The sequence below is a fragment of the Mus pahari genome, chromosome 2 (assembly GCF_900095145.1).
Source record: "Mus pahari chromosome 2, PAHARI_EIJ_v1.1, whole genome shotgun sequence".
In the NCBI taxonomy this organism is placed as follows: domain Eukaryota; kingdom Metazoa; phylum Chordata; class Mammalia; order Rodentia; family Muridae; genus Mus; species Mus pahari.
This window is the reverse complement of record NC_034591.1, coordinates 104,741,077-104,761,723: the sequence shown is the minus strand read 5'-3', so window position 1 is coordinate 104,761,723 and position 20,647 is coordinate 104,741,077. Positions and strand designations below refer to the sequence as shown.

The following is a 20,647-nucleotide window of genomic DNA, read 5'->3' as shown; positions in this document are numbered from 1 at the left end:
TGGGGCTTGTGGCAGTCCTATTGTGACCATGAGCGATGGGGTTGTGGCAGTCATATTGTGATCATGAGTGAATGGGGTTGTGGCAGTTATGTTGTGACCATGTGCAAGTGTCTGAAAGAATTACCTAGTAGTTGGGTAAGAGCCCTGACATCTTTAGAGACCAAACTAACCAGTCCTGTAGCTATCTAATTCTGGACTTAATATGATTGGCATTTACAGAAAGATTTACTTTTATTTTTTGTATATGAATGTTTTGCCTGCATACATGTCTGTGTACCACATGAGTGCCTGGTGCCCATGGAAGCCAGAAGAGGGTGTAGGAGCCCCTGAGATGAGTTACAAATAATTGTGAGTCAATACCTGAGGGCTGGGAACTGAACCTGGATCCCTGGCAAGAGCAGTGAGGGCTCCTAATTGCTGTGCCATCTCTCTAGTATGGGTGGGGGAATGCTTTAAATTAGTTTATGTATATGGGTGTGTCTGTGTGTGCCTGTTGCCCGTGGAGGCTAAAGAGGGTGTTGGAACCATTGGAACTGACGTTACAGATGGCTGTGAGCATCATGTGGGTACTGGGAACTGAGCCTGGAGGGACAGTCAGTGCTTTCAAAGGCTGAGACATCTCTCAAGTACTATGTGACAGACTTTTTTTTTTCTTTTTTTCCCTACCATAATCTTTCTTTTTTTAAAAAGAGATTTATTTATTTTATGTATATTGAATACACCATTGCTCTTTTCAGACACACCAGAAGAGGACATTAGACCCCATTACAGATGGTTGTGAGCCACCATGTGGTTGCTGGGAATTGAACTCGGGACCTCTGGAAGAGTAGTCAGTGCTCTTAACCCCTGAGCCATCTCTCCAGCCTCATACTCTCACTTTTAATCAAGTTCTACTTCTTGGCCCCAAAAGCCTTTAATGGAGGAATCTCCCCTCTCTGGGTTTTGGAAAACCACTTTATTTTCAATCAGTCTCCTAGATACTCCAAGGTCCCTATGTTTTGAACATTTGTTTTCTATGACCCTGTGGTTTACAAGGTCAGATAATAGAGAAAAAATTCTGACATAAAGTGAACTTATTTATTTATTTTATGTATTTTTGTTGTTGTTGGTTTTTTTTTTTTTTTTTTTTTTATTTATTTATTATATGTAAGTACACTGTAGCTGTCTTCAGACACTCCAGAAGAGGGCGTCAGGTCTTGTTACGGGTGGTTGTGAGCCACCATGTGGTTGCTGGGATTTGAACTTTGGACCTTCGGAAGAACAGTCAGGTGCTCTTACCTGCTGAGCCATCTCACCAGCCCTGTTGTTGTTTTTTTGAGACAGGGTTTCTCTGTATAGCCTGGCTGTCCTGGAAACTCACTTTGTAGATCAGGCTGGCCTCGAACTCAGAAATCCACCTGCCTCTGCCTCCTGAGTGCTGGGATTAAAGGCGTGCGCCACCACACCCGGCTGAACATATTCATTAATGAACTAGAAGCTTGTTAAGCTCTTGTCTGTGCACTTGCCCATCTCCATCCATTTTTTCAGTACTCCACCATTCTCGTCACAGCCTGAGTGCAGCTGTTAGAGTCCTCTCCTGTTACCCCAACAGAACAGCTAGAGGAACAATCTGCAGGCTCCATTCCAGCTCAGGGGTTAAGAAGCTACAGTCTATCCTGAAGGGGAAGGCATGGCTGTGCTGTTGTGGTGGAGGTATGAGGGAGCTTCATCTGTGTCTCTTGAACCAGGAAACAGAGTCTGGGAAGGAAATGGGGCTACATCCCCAAAGTCCTGTCTCTTAGTCAGGGTCCCTACTGCTATGGTAAGCACCATGACCAAAAGCAGCTTGGGGAGGAAAGAGTTTATTTCATTGTCCATCATCAGGGGAAGGCAGGACAGGGATTCAAGGCATACACCTGCAGGCAGGAGCTGATGCAGAGGCCATGGAGAAGCTCTGCTTACTGGCTTGCTCACCATGACTTGCTCAGCCTGCTTTCTTATAGAACCCAGGACCACCTGCACAGGGGGCACCACCGATAGTGGTGTGGACCCTCCCACATCAGTCAATAAATAAGAATATGCAGCAAAGGCTTGTAACAGGCAAAATCTGGTTAGGACATTTTCTTAGCTGAGGTTCCCTCGTGCCAAACGACTCTAGCCATGTCAAACTGACATACAATTAGCTAACATACCTGTCCCATGGCCCTTGCCCCCGAACTTCTTCCAGCTTAGCTTCATCTCTCAGAGGTTCTATAACCTCCCCAGACATCTTGGGCCTACATGTGGGGACACTCCACATGACAACCATAGCAATAAGTCATGCCATTGTCCCCATTTCACAGAGAAGGCCTCATCAAAGGAAAGCAAGTCCCTGGAGTGACACGGCATAACTACTGTCAGCTTTAGGAGACATCCATGGATTTGGGAAGAGGAAATGCCTGAAGCAAGGTAAGGGAGTAAGGTCAGGACAAACTTTGACATCTTCCATTTTCTGAGGGTCCCATGTGGCTCTTGCCTACTAACTGGGATTTCTGAGTCCTCCATGCTTGATAGAGCTGCAACCCCTTATTAAGTCATCAGGAGACATGCTGTACTTCCCTGGCTCGTGTTCTCCAGGAGGATCCCGCTTCACCAGGTACTATTCTCTTTTGGGGTCCTTTGTGGAGTAAGGGTGTTTCTGGGAGACGCCCCTGACCTGGAAGGCCTTGTTGGAGCCTCCCCAGTGGCTAGATGGATCTGGATAAATGAACTCTGGTGACTCCCACTCTTCCTCAGACCCAAGTCCTCTGCGTGGCTGGGTGTTCCCTCCAGCTGGCCACAGCCACACCCTCCTGGAACTCTTGTGAGCCTCTGATAGCTTCCATGTTGTGGTCCATGGCCACATCTGGCTGCCAGCCCAGGGGCTTAAACAGTCTGACAGGAGCCAGATGTTGCATTTTCTTCCCATCCCAGATGCTCCCAGCTCCCTCTGACAGACTCCCGTCTTAGTTCAGTGATGCCAAGGGGCCCCAGAAGCTGCCGCCAGCCTGCAGAAGCACGTCTTTGCTATGTGAACCCTATAGCTCCCTCTCTCCACTCCAAGTGGTCTCATTTCATTTCCCATATGTTTGCCAGTGAACAAGATGGGGGTCTATCCTGGGTTGGACATTGAGGGAGGGGCGTCCTATGATGAAATGAAATAATGGAGTGCCTGCCTTCACTGATGTTTGGGGTGAGTTTAGGGAGCAACCAGATGAACGGGGAGACTGTGTGTATTCAGCTATGCATTTATTCAAATGTCTCCTAAAAACAGTGAGCACATAACTTTTATTTATTATCTTTCAAACTTTATAATAGTGATATGACTACCTTTTAAAATTATTTAAGCTGGAAGTGTAGCCAGGGGTAGAGTTTGTCTAGCATGTGTAAGGATCTGGGTTCCATCTCAGCACTGCAGAGAGGGTGGGGGAGGAGAGAGAGAGACAGAGAGACAGAGACAGAGAGAGGAAGGAAAAGGAGGGTGTCAACTTAAGGGAAAACAATAATTAAGTAATAGCCTTTACATACATATGGCAAACAGGGCTGAGGCCTGGGCAGTCTGGAGGCTAACAAATACTCAACTACTAGTTAACAAGCAGTAGTTTGGGGCATCTTCAGAGCAGGGCTCCTCCCAGACAGGCTTCCTATGCACAGAGGGCAGAATATCCAGACTCTAATGGTCTGAAACCATGGAGATCTGGACTATTTCCTGAAAACCAGTGTGTTGAAGATTTGGTGTCAGCTCGGTCTGACGGGGCTGTAATGGAGCCTTTTAGGAGGTAGAGCCTCGTCACATAAAGTAATTTGGGCGTGCTCCTGGGGGTGGTATCGCTGGGCTCCTGACCCTTTCTTCTTCCTTTGTGAAAGTGAATAATTTTGTCCCCCACCCACAAGCAAAGCTACAGATCCATTTCTTTAGCTGCCCTACCACGCTGGCTGAGTTCCAGGTGCTCCGTAGCCACACATGGCTCTGGCACAACTTTGGAAAGCACACAGAGAAATAGAGGCAGCTTCTAGCTCATCTTAGGATGCACAGACCAAAGATCATGGGTGTGGATCTAAAACAAAGGGTAAAAGCTAAGTGACTAGTTTCTCACCATAGACCCCCAAACAGCACAGATGACCAACCATGAACATGGATAACTGTTACCATGAGCCAAATGCCCCTCCTCCATTTCTCTGTGCCTGGGATTGGACAGAGGACCTCATGTATGGTGACCCCATGCATGGGGTCATGCTCTACCTCTGACCCGGCCCAACCCCACCTGTTTCTTAGATACTTTGTTACTATGACAGAAAGTAGGCTAAGGCGGACATTGTAGAGCGTTTCTCTGCTTGAATCTAAATGCAAGCTGGATAAATGGAACACTTTTTATTTTGAAAATGGTACTGAACAGTAACTTAAATGGGGGAAAATAGATTTTTATATTACAATTCAGTGTGAAATACTCCGATAGAATGAAGTTTTCAGTTACTTGAAACTACACATAATGGATGAGTCTGTATTTAAAAGGGACAAGGGCAATATTTACTTGGATGTTGTTGGTATCCTTCATATATCTGACATCTTGAAACACAGGATAAGAAAATATAGTCTGATAGACAGATAGGCAGGTAGACACACAGGACGTAAGTGTCAGGAGTCACAGTGTCCCTCAGTGGTAAGGATTCAGCTTCCGCCATCTGTGATGTGCTTGGGAAATGATACGCAACTCTTGGGGAATTCCAAACACAACAAAGTCTGACGCCTCAACTCACATAGTCTGTGCTCTTGGGAAAATTGTTTGCATATTGTAACTGTGCAGAAAATTGCTTATTCATCAAGCAGAGTTCTACTCTGATTTTAGATCATTACTGTAGCTGTCTCTTTGCTACTTTGTGGGTTCTTCTTTCTTCCACCCTTCTCTACCCTTTTCCCATCTTTTCAACTCTTAACACTAGATAGGAGAGATTAAAGGACAGAAAGGAAATGGAGCAACATTATCGTTAGACTACTTGCTGCTGATTAGGGGCAAGTTTGATCTTTGCCATCAGGATATCTAATTTCCTCTTCTACTTGTTTCTTCTTTGTGCATGTCTACTTAAACTGAAACCAACAACAACCAATGGCAACCAACCAAAAACCCACCAACACCCAGCTCTCAGGCCCTAGCATTTTTTTTACCCTCTGATAAGTCTCCAGAATTCAAAATGTCATATGATCGCAGAAACTATCTGCAGCTGGCAAAACCATGCCCCTGCTAGAGCATGAGGCAAATCATAGTCAGCTGCTGTGGACAGTCTAAAACAGCCCCATATGCCACACCTGGGATTAAAAGGAAAACATATTCCCACAACATTTCTGTATTTTTCAAAGAAACCAAAACCTCCAAAATTATCACTACAATTACAGTAGAAGTGTTTAGTGCATAAATGTCCAGTTGGCCATGCAGAAGCTGTGTAGGGGTGGGGTTCAGAGGCTCATTTTCCTGGCAGGACCCTGGGTATGAGAAGCCCTGTCATTCTCCCACTGCTCCTCCTTGTTCCTGATTCCTCCTTGATCTTGGCCTCTTGTCTTCCTGGCTAGTGTGGGCCTGGTCATACACTTTCCTGTTGGTTACGGCCTGTGGTTCAGCTACAGGAGTGTGTCTGTATCTTAGAAGAGTGTCACCTAAGGTCTCTGCAGTCGGCCTGTTCCTCGGGGACCCTCATGAGAGTGGTTTTGGCTTGTATCTGCTCTACTGTGGGCCAGTGCTTGGGATGGCTTGCTGCTCTTTAGAGGCAGGCGGTCACCTCAGCTCATGAGGTGAGGGTTGGGACTGAGCAGGGGCTACATGGACTTGACACAGAGTTGGTACAAAGTAGATGCCAACTCCCATGCTTGTTCAATGCTTCCTTCTTGTTCACTGGGTCTTGTCCATCTCTTATTTTGTTTCCTTAGCTTGGCCCCACAGTTTAAATCTGATCAATGCTGTCCAGTACGGCAGCCAACATTCAGAGATAGCTATTTAAATTTAGAATAATTAAAATTAAGTAACGCTCCAAACCCATTTCTTTTTCTTTTCTTTTTTCTTTCTTGGCTTTGGTTTGGTTTTTGGAGACAGGGTGGTGTAGTGAAAAGCCTGTCTTTCTGCAATAATCCGAGCCCAGAATTGGACTCTGCTCTTCATACAAACACAAAATACACCACAATTGAGAGTCTTCACAGCACTGTGCTTTGAGAACTTAATCCCCAAATCAAAATGCTAAAGGGTGCCTGGAGACAGAGCGTTTGGGAGGAGGTTAGGGTTAGGTGACACGGTGAGGATGTGTCCCCATGGGGGTGTGTTAGTGCTTTGTTAGCACAGTCACTGAACTTATCCTGTGGTGCCTCGGCCACCTCGCTGCAGTGTAAGGGTCTTGCCAGATGCTGACATCATACTCCGGGGATCCCCAGGCTGAGTGAGCCTCTGTTCTCTAAAAACTACCCAGCCTTGGGGTTTGTTATGACAACAGAAAACAAACGAAGAAAGCTCCAAATGTTGGGGAGAATTATTTGATGGATGAGGTAACCAACAGGAGGAACTGATGAAAAGCCTGATTGGTCAAATTAGATTGAAGACGGCACCCCTGCCGTGGAGAGAAAACTGCAGGGACCCCTGGTCACATCCCTCAAAGGGAAGGGTCAGGGTGAACTCAAGATCTAAGTGTGAAGGAAAAGCAAACAACACCACCCAGCTGAATGGGTTTGTGACCCAGGGTGAACAACTCATTTCCAAAGCAGAAGTCATGCGGCAAAAGGACTGACCATGTCACAGCACACCGTGGGCCGCCCTGGGTTTCTTGGTGAGAGGGCATGAGCATCCTCCCCACCCATGACCTGGCAGATGCTCTTGGGTGATGTCATATAAGGCTTCCTGAGACACACAAGATGACACTCACTTAACATCATCTCAGGAGGAGGTGGCGCCTGCTGATGGGTGGAGGACTGTGTTAGGAAGAAGTAGTGAGCAGAGAGACCTGGCAACATGGTCTGAAACCCAGCATTGAGCAGCTGAGGGGGAGGAGGAAGAGGAGGAGGAGGGAGGGGGAGAGGGAGGGGAGGAGGAGGAGGCGAAGGAGGAATGGTTTGCAGGAACATACACAAGGGGAAGGCAGAGCCCTTCATTTGGGGGATTCCTCATCATGTCTCCCTCACAGATGCCTGCAGCTGCTAGCTCACTGGGCATTTTCCTCCTCTGAAGACCTGTGAGAAGTATAGTTTACAAACTAGGAGCAGTAAGAGCCAAGAGCATTGCTTCACACTGCTCTGGAACAGTTACTGCATCCAGTAGAATTAGCCCCGTACTCAGTCTCTACTGCTTTGATAAAGACCTTGACCAAAAGCAAGATGGGGCTAAAAGGGTTTATTTCACCTTACAGTCCATCATGGAGGGAAGTGAGGACGGGAACTGAAGCAGAGGGCATGGAGGAACACAGCTTCTGACTTGTTTCCTGTGGCTTGCTCAACCTGCTTTCTTGGACACCCCAGGATCACCTGCCCAGGGGTGGCACCATGTAAAGAGAGCCGCATGAGTCATTAATCAAGAAAATGCCATACAGACATCTGGCAAGTGCATTTTCTCAGTTGAGAGTTCCTCCTCCCAGATGTGTCAAGTTGATGTAAAATTAGCCAGCATCAACCAGTGACGGCGGCTGTGGAGTGACTAGTGTGGGCTGCACATGCAGTGTGGATATCGAAAGGGCTGACAGCAGGATGCTGTGGATTTTATCACACTTTCCAGAACAGTGTGCAGTGTGACCTTTATGAACTACTTATTTCTGGCATTTCCCATTTTCAAATTGTGATTGGCCACCGGTGACTGAATCTGTGGACAGCGAAGGTGTGTGTGTGTGTGTGTGTGTGTGTGTGTGTGTGAGAGAGAGAGAGAGAGAGAGAGAGAGAGAGAGAGAGAGAGAGAGAGAGAGAGAGACTAGTGACCACTGACATCACAGGAGGAAGGGGACTGGGAAGAGAAGCAGAAAGACCGTTCCTACCCCATCCAAGTTTCCCACTCAGGACGAATAGGTGCCCTAATGGCAGATGTGACGGCACCAGTGACGAGGGCGATGACATGTATGTACTTATGTATGTACATGTATGTAAGCATCCCAGGGCCAGCACATGCTGGGAAAGTACTCTGCCAGACACTGACACTAACTCAGGAATTGGCAGAGAATATTTTTCTGAGAATATTTCAGGCTTTTAAGCCTGGTCTTATAATACATGGTCTTTGAAACACAAAAGTAGTCTTGGAGGTGCTCAAAGAACAAACATGGCTGTGTTCTAAGAAAACCTTAGATAATCTTCACAAACATTTAGAATTTAATGAAATTTTCATACTGTGAAATATCCTTTTTAAAGTTTTTTTTTTTTTTTTAGGTCATTGAAAATGAAAAATAATTCTTAGTAGATTGTGGCAAGCTAGCAGAGGGCTAGGTTCCGTCTGGATGAGGGAAATGATGGTTTCTGCCCTCTCTGCCAAGCTTGTTTGAGAAGAATGTGTTTGATCAACCAACAGGAATGCCCTCACCTTTGCTTCCAGGCTAAAATCTGTCCTCTGAGGGCTGCCTGAGGTCCTCAGAGAAACTATCACCAACCAGGTCAGAAAGTTATCCTCAGGACTATGGGGAGCCACAGTCACTGGGACCCTGTAGTCATCCCACCGGCAAGGTGGTTCATAACTAAGGAAGGTGGAGAGCGTGTTTCTGAAAACATTTCTTAGTTGTCAGGGTCACTCACCCCTGGACTTAACATTCGAGGGCACAGATGTTACTATTATTATTTATACCTTTTACTTTTGCTCCTTTGAGACATGGTTTCATGTGTAGGCCTGACTTTCCTGGAACTCACTCTGTAGACCAGGGTGGCCTGAGACCTGCCTGCTTCTGCTTTCCTAGTGCTAGGGTTAAGGGTGTATGCCACCACTGCCTAGCCATAATAATTTTTTAAATTTTATTTTATATGCATTGGTGCTTTGCCTGCATGTATGTCTGTAAGAGGGTGTTGGATTCTGGAAGTACAGACAGTTGTAAGCTGCCATGAGGTTGCTAGGCATTGAACACCCGACCTCTGGAAGAGCAATCAGTGCTCTTAACCACTGAGCCATCTCTCCAGTCCCCATACATGCTATTACTTGCGCTGTTATGAGTTGGGTTTGTGTGACGTGCAGCTAGAGTATTATCATTACTAAACCACTTACAGCACTACTTGGGGGAGAAATGAGGCAGTGTAGATAAGAGCTCTGGTATGCTGCCTCATGCACAGCAGATGGTAGGACATTCTGGTTCCTGGCCTGCGTCTATGTCACCTCCACTCACCTCAGCCCCCACAGAACTAGTCTCCAGCCAGAGGGGTTAGGCCACCTCTAGCAATTCACCATGTACTCATACCATGTCTATAGCAAGCTCCAGCAAGGTCTCTCCTGCCAGTAAAGGCTTCGACCTACTGAAAGGGAGGGGTGAAGACAGCCTGGAGTTCACAGCATGGCCACATCCACAGGCAGAGCCCCCTTTCATTCAGAAGCCTTGACCTTGCTTCTGAGGTCACCTGGACTCAGCATCATGTCTTCTATCTAAAAGCAAATGAAGACTGGCCTCCACATCTGCAGGGGTCCCCAGAGCAACCACTGCAAACCTGTGTCTGGAATCAAGGGACATGCGATTGTGCTATTCCAAAGCCAAGGCGAGGCCTGGAGACCTTCCCACTTTGATCTTGGTCTCTCCTGGCATAAACAGTGTCAGCCCTTTTCAGCCACTCAGCTGCCAGCCCTTTGAACTGCTCTGTATCTTGGAAACTTCAGGAAGCCATAAGGCTGATGAGACCCTTGGCTGACAGGTATCCTTGGGCCAGACTGGTGTAGATATCCAGCCCACAGCCTTTCCTGGAGGTCCTGGGGTTCTACACTGTGGCTTCCTTTGTTGTGAGATATTTCCTGAGCTGAGAAGCCTCTCGGAAGTTGAGACTCCATGGGAAAACAAGAGAACAACAGGAGGAAGGAGGGCCAGGGCTGCTGCTGGAGAGAAGTGGAAAAGAAGCCACAGACAGGCAGCAGGGGGTAACCCAGGGGCCTTCTGGGCATCTCTGCCATGCAGTCTCTGGTTCAGTGGGGGCCTGCGGCCCCCACAGCTAGCTGGTCAACTAACTCACTGCCAATACTGTCCTCTGGTCCTCCACAACATATTGTGGGGCTGCTCTGTCCTTAGCAAGAATGGGCCCAGACCTCATGGCTTAGCTGGCCTCAGGGAGATAGACTTAGGGAAATTGTCACAAAATGAGAAAGGGATGATGGGAAGGATAGACTGTAGGGACTTCAGGGAACTGCTTGTAGTGGGATGGGGTATCTGGTTGAGATCTGTGATGACCACCAGGGACTGACCTAGGGGCTGCAGAGGGCTGTGGTGGACTCAAGGGAGGAGTGCGCTGGTAGATTCACTGCAGTGGGCCCTGGCAGAGCTGAGGTCAGAGGCCAGGTCACTTGGAGCTATGAATGCCATGGCAGAGAGGCTCCAGAGACTGTGATTAGGGAAGCCACCCAGCTCTGTTGGGTGCTCGGACCACCATGGGTGGCCCTGAGCGTGTGATCAGTGACTGGAAGGGAGCCGGGAAGAGGGTAGGAGCCAGGACAGCCATGCAGGGGTTAGTGCAGGGCTAGGATAGACAGAGTGGGGACAGGCAGAGCCGAGACAGGGCTGAAACTGGGCTTCAGTGGGGACTACAAGGCATCACCTGGGGCTTTTTGCCTACCCCACTCTCCAACCTGAATGGCTTGTTCTCGTCTAGGTCAGGTCCCCCTGCAAAGGATACTCTGAGCCATGTGTTCTGCAGTGGGCGGCCTCCAGACTCAAAAGACCTGAGTGACATGCAATCTGAGAGTCAGCATTATCTCAGAGAAGAGCCACCTACAGTGGGCAGGGTGTCCCCAGATTTAAACACTGAATCGTGGCTGCTGGAGACAGGGGCTATATATGAGTGAATAGGTAAAATGAAGTTTTAGGACGCTCTGCTGTCCACTTTGTCCAGTGTCCTGGCAAACACCCAGAAGTGGGTGTTAGTATTGTTCTTGTCATCCCATTTTTGCAGATGAGGAAACTGAGGCTCCTGGACACAAGAAAGTCTTGCTGAGGGTCACACTCTACAGCTTAGTCCTCCCTCTTCCCTCGCTGCACAGAATGTACACCAAGATGGAGGAACGGAAGTTTCTCCCACTTAATAGATGAAGAACTTGGTCTCACAGAGGGGAATAAACCTCCAGGTACTGTATAGCACATAGAAAAAGCTGAGGTTTGAATTCGGGGTATCTAGGCCTCTGAGCCTGGGCCTCTCCCCAGCATGTCTCTGTTTTGGGTCTGTTCCATTGTCCCTGAAAGAAGGGCCTCTGTTCCTACCAGCAGCCACCCACATGGCCTCAAAGGACAATGGGCCAGATGACTTGGGCCCCGCCTTGTCCTTTTCTCTGTCCTTCTGAGTGGCTGACTGTGGCCTCCAGGTCAGGCAGGCCAGCTGCCGTGGGTGAGAAGAAAGGAGGTAACCCTTGAGTGGCCTCCTCATCTTTGTGTGCCTTTCATGGTGGTCTGCAGACTGAGCGATAGTCTGTCTCCCTCCTTCCCTGGCCTTTTCATCCCCCTGATAACAAAGGCACAGAGGCCAGGCCAGCCCCTGGGGCCCCCCTCAGTGGTCAGGAGGAGAGGAGGGCTCTGTAGCACTCTTTACCGGCTCTGACTTCCTAACCTAGTGTTCTGACACCTGGCTGCAGGGCAGGGGAGGCCTCAAGAGACAGAAAAGCTGCAGCTAAAACCAGAGACTTGACACACCCAGGGTGGGAGTGACCCTTCTCGGAGGCGGTGCTGCCACTCTGTAGACAGCCTGTACTTGAGGCTAGCACCCATGCACAGGTTCCTGCTGCCACTGGGCTGTTTATGCCATCTATCTGGCTGTGTGTCAGTCCTGGGTCACAGAGCACCAGGCCTGCTATTTCCTTGGAGCGAACAGTTAGGGGAAGGGGTACTGGTGTGTCTGTGCCCCCTCACTAACACACACTAAGCAGCACAGGTCGTTGGGGACAGAGTCCTCTGAACTACCCTCAGTGTTATTTGTAGACAGGAAACCCTGGCATGGGGACAAGCCTGGGTTATGTCCGACCAGTTCCTCCCTGGGCTTCACTGTCTAGAGCCTTGTAAGTTCCCAAGTCCGACAGAAGTCCCAAAGTATAATAGGGTCTTAGGTCTTCTAGGGGGTATAGACGTATCTAGAAGCCCAGTCCCCTCCTACTGAGACTAGCAGTCCTCCCAAGAGGATGCCATCATGGCTATACAGTTCCAGTCCCTCTCTCCCACGGTGCCTCATGTGAGGTGAGGTCTTAGCTGCTTTCTCCAGCCCCACAAGGCAGTCCACCTGGGCCTAGCAAAGGTTTTACCTCCAAGGCCATACAGATGAAGGTACGAGTAGCAGCTTTGTGGCTCCTCAGTACATGTCCTAGTATGTGTGACCAGGACCTGCTCTCTGGGGCTGGGAGGTCATCTGAGTATGATAAGTGTTTATATTCCATTTCTGTATCCTTGAGGTATTTGGCAAAGGTCTTGGTCATTGGAGCCATATAAAGTATGGTTTCATTAATAAGTGAATGCCTCTAAGTGTGTAAGTCATGACCATAGTTTTTTAGCTTGGTGGGCAAGGTGGTGGCCTGAAGAACTCAAACAGATAACCTGGGAGAAATATAATGTGTAAAAGGAAAAGGGAAAGTCAGAAGCAAGAAGAGACCTCTAGTTCATGCAAGGAACAGGAGATGCTCACAAGGACGGAGTACAAAAGACAACCTGCCGAGTCAGCAAGAAGCTGAGTTCAAGTGACACAAGATAAAAATAAAAATGTCAATCCAAGGCCTGGGGATTTTATTCCGAGGTATGAGAATCTCCGGAGTAAAGTTGGGAAACGCAGTTCTAAGAAACTCATTTCAAAGTGGTTAAGATAAAACCAGGCTGTGGTGAAGACAGGGGTAAGAACCCCCAAACCCTGCTCCTCAAGGACTCTCCAGGGACTAAGCTTTGCCACAGATAGACTTAGAGCAGGAAATTGCCCAGTGTACCAGGAACTCAGCATCACAAGGGGGACAGCAGATGTAAAACTCTTGTGGAAAGTCAGATACTACAGCAATCCAAAAGGTAAGTCTGGTCGTCTGTCAGTCTGCAGAAGAATGGTTCTTGGACCTCCCGTGGATGCCAAAATCCTTGGATGCGCAACCTCTTGCATATACTGGCACTGTATTTGCACAGAATAGTCATGCATCACATACGCTAAGCCATCTCTCCAGAGCTTATAACACTTGGGATGATGTTAATGCTGCATGTGTGGCTGTAACACTATGTTGTGCAGAAACAGTAATTCTACAGAAGTATGTTCAGCGGAGACCCAGCCCTTTCCTGGTATCATTGGATGTCCATGGATTGACTATGGCATACGGAGACCTTGTTTAACAGAAGACCTACTCTGTCTAAAAATTATAGAGGGTCAAATGGAACCTACAGGACAGAGCAGGATGAAAACGGAAACTTGGTTTGGAAAAGGACTAAACGCAAGTCCTAGAGATGGGAAATGTTACCAAAGAGTTACAGCTGGGGACAATCTGGGCTCTGGCTCAGCCTGGTCCTTCATCTGTGATTTTAATAAAGCCACCAGGACTCGTAGTCAACAAAGTTTCAACCTTAGAGCATCCTTACTTAGCATCAGAGTAGAAGGTTCTATGAAATCTATAAGTCATGCTGCCTCACAGACACGCCTTCAGAGCCCTTGGAAGGGTTAGCATGGTGTCACCTAGGAGGGTATGGGGGCTCCCATTTGTTCCTCCTGGATGCTGACCCCAGGGTAGCACAGAGTAGGGAAGGTCAGTTTAACCCTCAGGGATATCTGAATACCGCACAATGCATACGCAGAGGTGGTGTGTAGTCTCCCCACCCCCATGCCGCAGGCTTATCCGTTGGGGTCTGAGTTGCTTGGTGACAGGCTTTGGGGAGATAGTGGGATCTTGGAGAGTGATGACATAATCAATATAATAACTCCTTGATGGATCCATAGCATGGCAGCATTATTGAGAGATGTTGAAAGAGATGTATTAGGGGCTGGTTAAAAGGTCACTAGAACATGTCCCTGTGAGCTATAGCTGGCCCTGGGTCCTTCATACTCTTTCTCTGTGCTCACTGGTGGTCATGAGGTGAGCACCTTTTGCTTTATGCTGCTGTTGCCTAGAATCATCCGACCCAAGGACTATGACAGAAACACTCGAAACCATGATCCAAGACAAAGCTTTCCACACAGAATCTGAGCGACACACCTTGTAAAACATCCTGTGAATGTTTGGTGGGGATGACTAGTGGGGAAACCACAGAGGGTGGTGCCTCTTCTCAGAGCCAACTAAGTGGTGTGGCCTCAGGTTGTGCAGGTGAGGTTTCCATCCTGCCTGTTACTTACTGGGTCCTGCTAGTACATCACTGGCCTGGTTCTCTTGTCTTCGATACAGTAAGAATGATCTTCAGGTTGACTTTGAGCTCCCACACATTGACATGGAAAGGATGCTTAGCTTAGCCTGTTAACTTTGGCCTCAGGAGATGAGCAGAGAACTGCCTCCTGACCTAGTCATTAGCCTGATCACAGTGTGGCCTTCACATGGCGTATTTGCCCTTTGGTTCTCCATTCTGTCCTTCCAGGCTCTAGGGTGCCTGGTCTTTCCTATTCCAGACACTTGGCATTTCATCTGAGTTCTCTACAGCTGCTATTTCCTCTTCCTTAAGAATGGAACTCTGATTCTACCTGGGGCTCACCAATACCATCAGTCACCATTGTGGGTGGCAGCAGAAAATGATATAGTCTGTGCCAGAAAGGTCCACATTTAAGTTCTGAATACAAAGGCATAGGCTCCCTGGGGAGAGTGTGGTGGTTTGAATATGCTTGGCCCAGGGAGTGGCACTATTAGGAGGCATACCCTTGTTGGAGGAGGAACGTCACTGTGAGGGTGGGCTTTGAGACTCTCCTCCTAGCGGCCTTCAGATGAACATGCAGAATTCTCAGTTCCTCCTGCACCACGCCTGCCTGGCTGCTGCCATGCTCCTGCCTTGATGAGAATGGACTGAACCTCTGAACCTGTAAGCCAGCCCCAATTAAATGTTGTCCTTTATAAGAGTTGCCTTGGTCATGGGGTCTCTTCACAGCCATGGAAACCCTAGCTAAGACAGAGAGCACATCCCTCTTCTTGTGCCTGAGTGGTAGATGTAAGACCCGTAGGCACTGTAGCCATCCTGTAATCAACGGAACAGCAGCAACAACAAACGTGTAGAGTAGAAGAAGGGAGAACACTGGCTGTGGGGCAGGCAGACCATACTCTTCTACTTTCTGGCTGCATAATCTCAGGCATATTTAAAATGGTATCTGTAAAATGGGAATCGAGACCTTCACCTTGCACGGTCGTTTCACAGATCCAGTGCTGCGATAAACAGGACTCTATGTTCTCTACTGTAAAGCTCTCTCCTGTGTTGCAGTTGTTTTAATGCATAAATATGTAAGTGTGACTTTAAGGCAACGTGAAGGGGACCATTTGTTTCTCCTCATGGACGTGAACCTTCTGTCAACCAGCTCTGATCTGTAGCCCATCAGCTATGCAAACAGGAAGCCACTATGCAAACACTTGGAGCTGCAGGAGGCGGGCCAGGGGCAGCCTCTCTAGTATCCCAGAAGGCAAGGATGAGGCCCCGCCTCTGAGGACAGAAGTTCAAAGCCATCCCTTTGGGTTGTCCTCCCCTGGCCTTGGTCAGATCACCCTCTGTCAGGGGAGACCTGTCCTCACTGGCTCCTCTAAGCTGTCCCTGGTTTTTTGGCCCCTCCTCTCTGTCACAGTGGGAATGGGGTAGGTTTTTGTTGCTGTTGTTGTTGCCTTTTCGTTCTGAAGCATCTGCTGGGTGTCTGTCTCAGAACGTTTCCATGGTTTCCTGCACTCTAAGGATTACATAAACCTTCCAGGCTCTAGATGGCTGGCCCTTTCTCTCTCTTCTCCAGCTGTACTTCTTCAGCCATGCTGACTTCTGTTTAGTTTCTGTAATGTGCTATGGTGACCCTGAAGGTTTTGCCCACATTGTTCCTATTTTCTCAGCTTTTAGCTCCTACTTCTGGGGCAGCAGGAACACACCTACCCCAGCTCTAGCCTTGGTCCTGCCTCACATCTGTTCCTGTGGAGGTCTCATGCTCTCTGATTGCAGCCCAGGACAGGGATTTTGGTCTGTTCTCTTCTCAGTCACATCCCTTGCCAGGTAGACAGTGGCCCAGAAGGTCTCGGCTGCTGTGCAAGTCAGGAGGCAGGCCCGCCCTACCACGTGAGAAAAACGCACACCTGGCACAGCCTCATGGCTGTTCTGCTCTGCAAAGGCTCCAGTCTGCTCCACCCAGGAGCAATAGGCTAGAGGACAGCTGGTGACTTGCCAAAATTACACATCTGTCAGCAGCCTTGCTAGAATTGGAGCCTGGTCCCAGAGTCTAGCTTCCTGCCCTTGTCCAGCTAGCACAAAAGGTCACTCTAAATCTGTTTCCTCATCTGAAGAATGGGATCATAACAGGTCCCTCTTTGCTGGGTTTCCTAAGGATGAACTGAAACAAGCCCATAAAGTGCTTTTGCTTGGGGCCAACCTGTACACAGTGCGCAGTCAGTGACAATCAGGATCAAACCGAAGAGCCAAAAATGGGTATCACTGATTGCAATTCACGAGTAACAAGTGAAAGAATTTCGTGGGTGAACAGATGGATGGGCCAATGGATGGTAGTGGAGTAATGACTTAAGCAACGGAAGAATCACATGCACGAATAGCTGAAGACAATGAGCATTAGAGCGCACAGCGCAGGTGCTCGCCTAGGTTTGAGAAACAGGACCCCGCCCCATCTGCTCCCCGCCTGCTGCTGCCCCGCTCACCGCTCACCTGTAACGCCTAAGCTCTGCCTCCAGTCGCTGCACTTGGCGCTGCAAGCGGGGGACGCGCCGCGCCAGCGCCTCCAGCTCCCGCACTCGGTGCAAGCTGCGCCGCACCGCCTGCCGGGCCTCCTCGGTGCGCAGCCGCACCTCCACCTGCCCGCGCTGCAGCCGCCGGGCGCGCGCCTCCGCCTCCGCCAGCGCATCCTGCGCTCGCTGCAGCTCGTGCGCCGCCGCTTCCGGGACGTCCGACTGGCTTTTCCAGAGGCCGACCTGCCCGCGGGAAGCCACAGTGAGTGACCACTGCAGGAGCTTACGGGGACATCCCCCTACAACCACAAAACTGGCTCACACTGAGCAGCGGTCACAAGCGGCTAATGCACGTGTATGCAATACCCCCCCCCCCAACCCCCTTGAGGGAAGTTGGGACAGGAAGTCCACACTCTGTTTTTCTGCATGGTGACAGTAATTCCCCAAAGTCGTGCCTTCTAGGCTTAATTCCTGCATCCAGTGTACGCTGCTCCTAATTCACTGGACTCAAAGCACAGATTAAAGAGCAGATTGAAATTTCCGCCCTTCCCAAGATCTGTGCTCTGGACTGTCCTTGGAAACGGGGTGATCTGTTTTGTTTACTGCAGTGTTCCAAATCATAAAGGAAGCTGCCACAAGGTGCCCAGTAGGCACTTGGGCGTGATAGATGGAGAGACCCTTTTAAATGAGAGACCCAGTCTCAGGCAACCCACACAAGACTCTATGCACTTCGAGGGTTCCCCCTGCCCCATCTTACACTCTCCTGGCAGACATATGAACTGCAGAGGCCACTTTGACACCTAATTGTACTGTGCAGCAACTAGGAGACAGGAGACACCAATGTAAAGCAGGTCCTCTTCCTATAAGGGCCCCTTTTCTCCCTTGGCTGGTCACCTGAGCTACACTCAACACCGAAGGCTCAAGTGTTCATTGCCTCACCCCAGAGTCCAGCTCACTCAATGGCTCCACCTCAATAGCTCAGAGTAAGCCTGGCCCTCACTGCTGGCCATCTGGTGTCTTTCTTATCTGGGGTAGAGGCCTGGCTGTGAGGGATTCAACAAGTTTCGCTGACTTGGGGAAGAGCAGTTCTTTCTGTTTTCCTTAAAGCTCCCCGAAGGATGTGTGCTGACCCATCACTACGTGGCTGCTTAAAAGGCTCCTTCTAGGATTAGAAGGAATTTGGGTAGGAAGTTGGGGTCTTTAGGGATGATACATTGGGGATGAAAGCTGGGATGAAGGGGGTGGGGTGGGGAACGGAGAGAGCCAGCTGAGGAGCGGCTGGGCACGGTGGGGCGCCTATGTCTCCACCCGCGGCATTCCGCGCACCTGAAGGGCCAGACAGCGCGCGTCACTGCTCTGCAGCGCAGCCCGTAAGTCCTCCACCAGCTCGCGTAGGCTACTGTTTTCCTCCTCTAGATGTGCCACGCGCTCGCCATAGGCGCCACTGTGCAGGCTCGGTGAGCCAGGCCGGCGGCGGCGGCGCGGGCGGCGGAGGAGGATCTGTGTCTGGATGTGCTCGCTGAGAGCTCCGCGGGGCAGCCGGGGCCCCGCTCGGCTACTGAAGTAGCCGCAGAGGCGCGCGTGGAACTGGCGGAAGGTGAGCTCTGGAGGGTCGGCGCGCAGAGCCAGGCGCGCCTCTTCCCTGACGTCCGCGTCCCCGCCAGCGATCATCCCAGCAGCTGGGTTCGTGGAGGCCGCCTCCGCGGAGTTTGCGTCCTCCGTGGTTGTGTCCCCGTCAGCGTTCAGCCCCAGTACCGCGCAGAGCGCACGGAAGTCGGCGCGCGGTAGGCGGCCTGCGCCCCGGCAGTCCAAGTGGTGGAAAACCTCCTGCAGATACTGGTCCAGACCGGTAGCCAGCACCACGATCTCATTCTCCACGCCGCGGTCCAGCCCATAGTGGTGAGCCAAGGCACTCAGCAGCCACTGAGTGCGCCGTGCGGGCCGCCGGTATGGGTCGCCCGCCGAGCTCTCCATGCCCAGACCCTGGAGGCTCCTCTCGGCAGATCGGCGCCTCCAGACAGCCGCCCGCGTCCGCGGAGGGAGGGGCCGGGCGGCCACCGCCAGGCCGGAGAGGCGCGGGACCGTATCCAGGCAGCTGCGTGGGCTGTGCAGGACGTCTGTGTTTGTCCCGATGGGAGGCGCTGGAGCTGTGCGCTCTAGTAATGGCCTTGACCTGCACTCCCCATCGCTCCCCGTCCCCATCCCCATCACTGTAACCAGTCCCTAACTCAGTTCTTTTGCCCTCTCCAGGCCTTTCCGCTATTGTCACCAGAGGCTGGAGCGCCTGCGCCTGCAGTTGTATTCTGCAGTTCCCAGCCCTCGCCGGCAACCTGCCTAGTGTTCTCTGCCCCAGTTGAAAGGCCTCTTCTCCAGAATGCTTCCTAAACTCTCCCTCCCCTACGTACGTAACTAGAACCAAGGAGGAGACAAACTTGGAAGTGGATGAAGTTTTGGTGAGAGAAAAGTGGTTGTCTACCTCGGCCACCTTTGGGCTCCAGGTGGTGACTTGGCCTGAGTCCCTTCCGCTGGCTTGGATGAGGTAAACAGGGTTGTTTGGCCACCATTTTCTCTGGTGCCAAACTCTGGAAGATGCTGGGCAAATCTGCTTGCTCTTGAGTGCTAACTAGCTTTTCTTCTCTCTTTCACAGAGACGTGGTAGACTCCATCTGTTGCCTGCCTTGGGAACCTTACCCAGCCACATTGGAGCAAAGAGCAAACTCAGCGGCCCTTGACTATTAGATAAGCAGATCTTGTTTTGTGTACAAATCCCAGTTGCAAAGCATTATTTTGTTTCCTCCATTATAGCACCCCGGGCCAGCATTTTGTCCTTTGTCCCACACATTCCGGGAAGGAATCGGACAACCCAAGCATTTTGGATATACATATATATTAATTATAAAAGCAATGGCAATTAGCGGAATAATGTACAATACCATATCTTGGCTTCTACCTTAGAAAACCACATGCACAGCATGTTCATTGACCACATTATTGATTATAATGGCTAGAAGCTGATATTCAGCAGGGGCCCAGCCAGGACAGATCTCTGAACAAGGATGAACGAGGAAACACGCTGCAGCAGTTTTTGTGAATGTTAATACCTATGAGATAATAACAACACTGCACAGAGCATTACTGGATGTTTTCTACAAGGATGCACATAAGGAACAGCAGCCACAGAACATCTGGTTGCTGTTTCTGGTGATGGTGAACCTTTTGCTATTGGCACACTGGCTCTTTTGCTGAAATGGGAGATTGCATTGTAAGATGTACAGATCAACAGTTTTTAGTATGTTACAGTTGTCTAACCACAACTATAGTCTAGTTCAACATTTCTTCATACTTCAACATTTCTACTCCCTCCATCCCCACCCTGCCCCCATCATGTCATGTGCACCCCAGTACTGCTCAGTCTCTAACTTGTCCTTCTGCTATTAGCACCTACTACTTTCTGAATCCATAATCTGCCTATTCTAGACATTCATATAACTGGAATCATATAGAAGGTGACCTTCTGGGGCTGCAGAGATGGCTCAGTGGTTAAGAGCACAGGCTGAAACACCGAAGTGGATGCTCACAGCCACCTATTGGATGGAACACAGGGTCCCCAATGGAGGAGCTAGAGAAAGTACCCAAGGACCTGAAGGGGGCTGCAACCCTGTAGGTGTAACAACAATATG

The 20,647-nt window shown here is 49.8% G+C and overlaps 1 protein-coding gene across 2 annotated transcripts in view; it reads right to left on the bottom strand.

The window, feature by feature from the left end:
• The window catches only part of Efcc1 (EF-hand and coiled-coil domain containing 1), a 28,213-nt gene extending 9,272 nt beyond the window's left edge, over positions 1-18,941 (bottom strand). For both annotated transcript variants that reach the window (XM_021191784.2, XM_029535221.1), the window contains exons 1-2: positions 18,294-18,941; positions 16,948-17,210 (exon numbers count right to left, since the gene is read on the bottom strand). In XM_021191784.2, coding sequence (XP_021047443.1) covers positions 16,948-17,210; positions 18,294-18,941 — 911 coding nt within the window. The remainder of the gene's footprint in view (positions 1-16,947; positions 17,211-18,293) is intronic.
• Between the last annotated feature and the right edge of the window lie 1,706 nt (positions 18,942-20,647).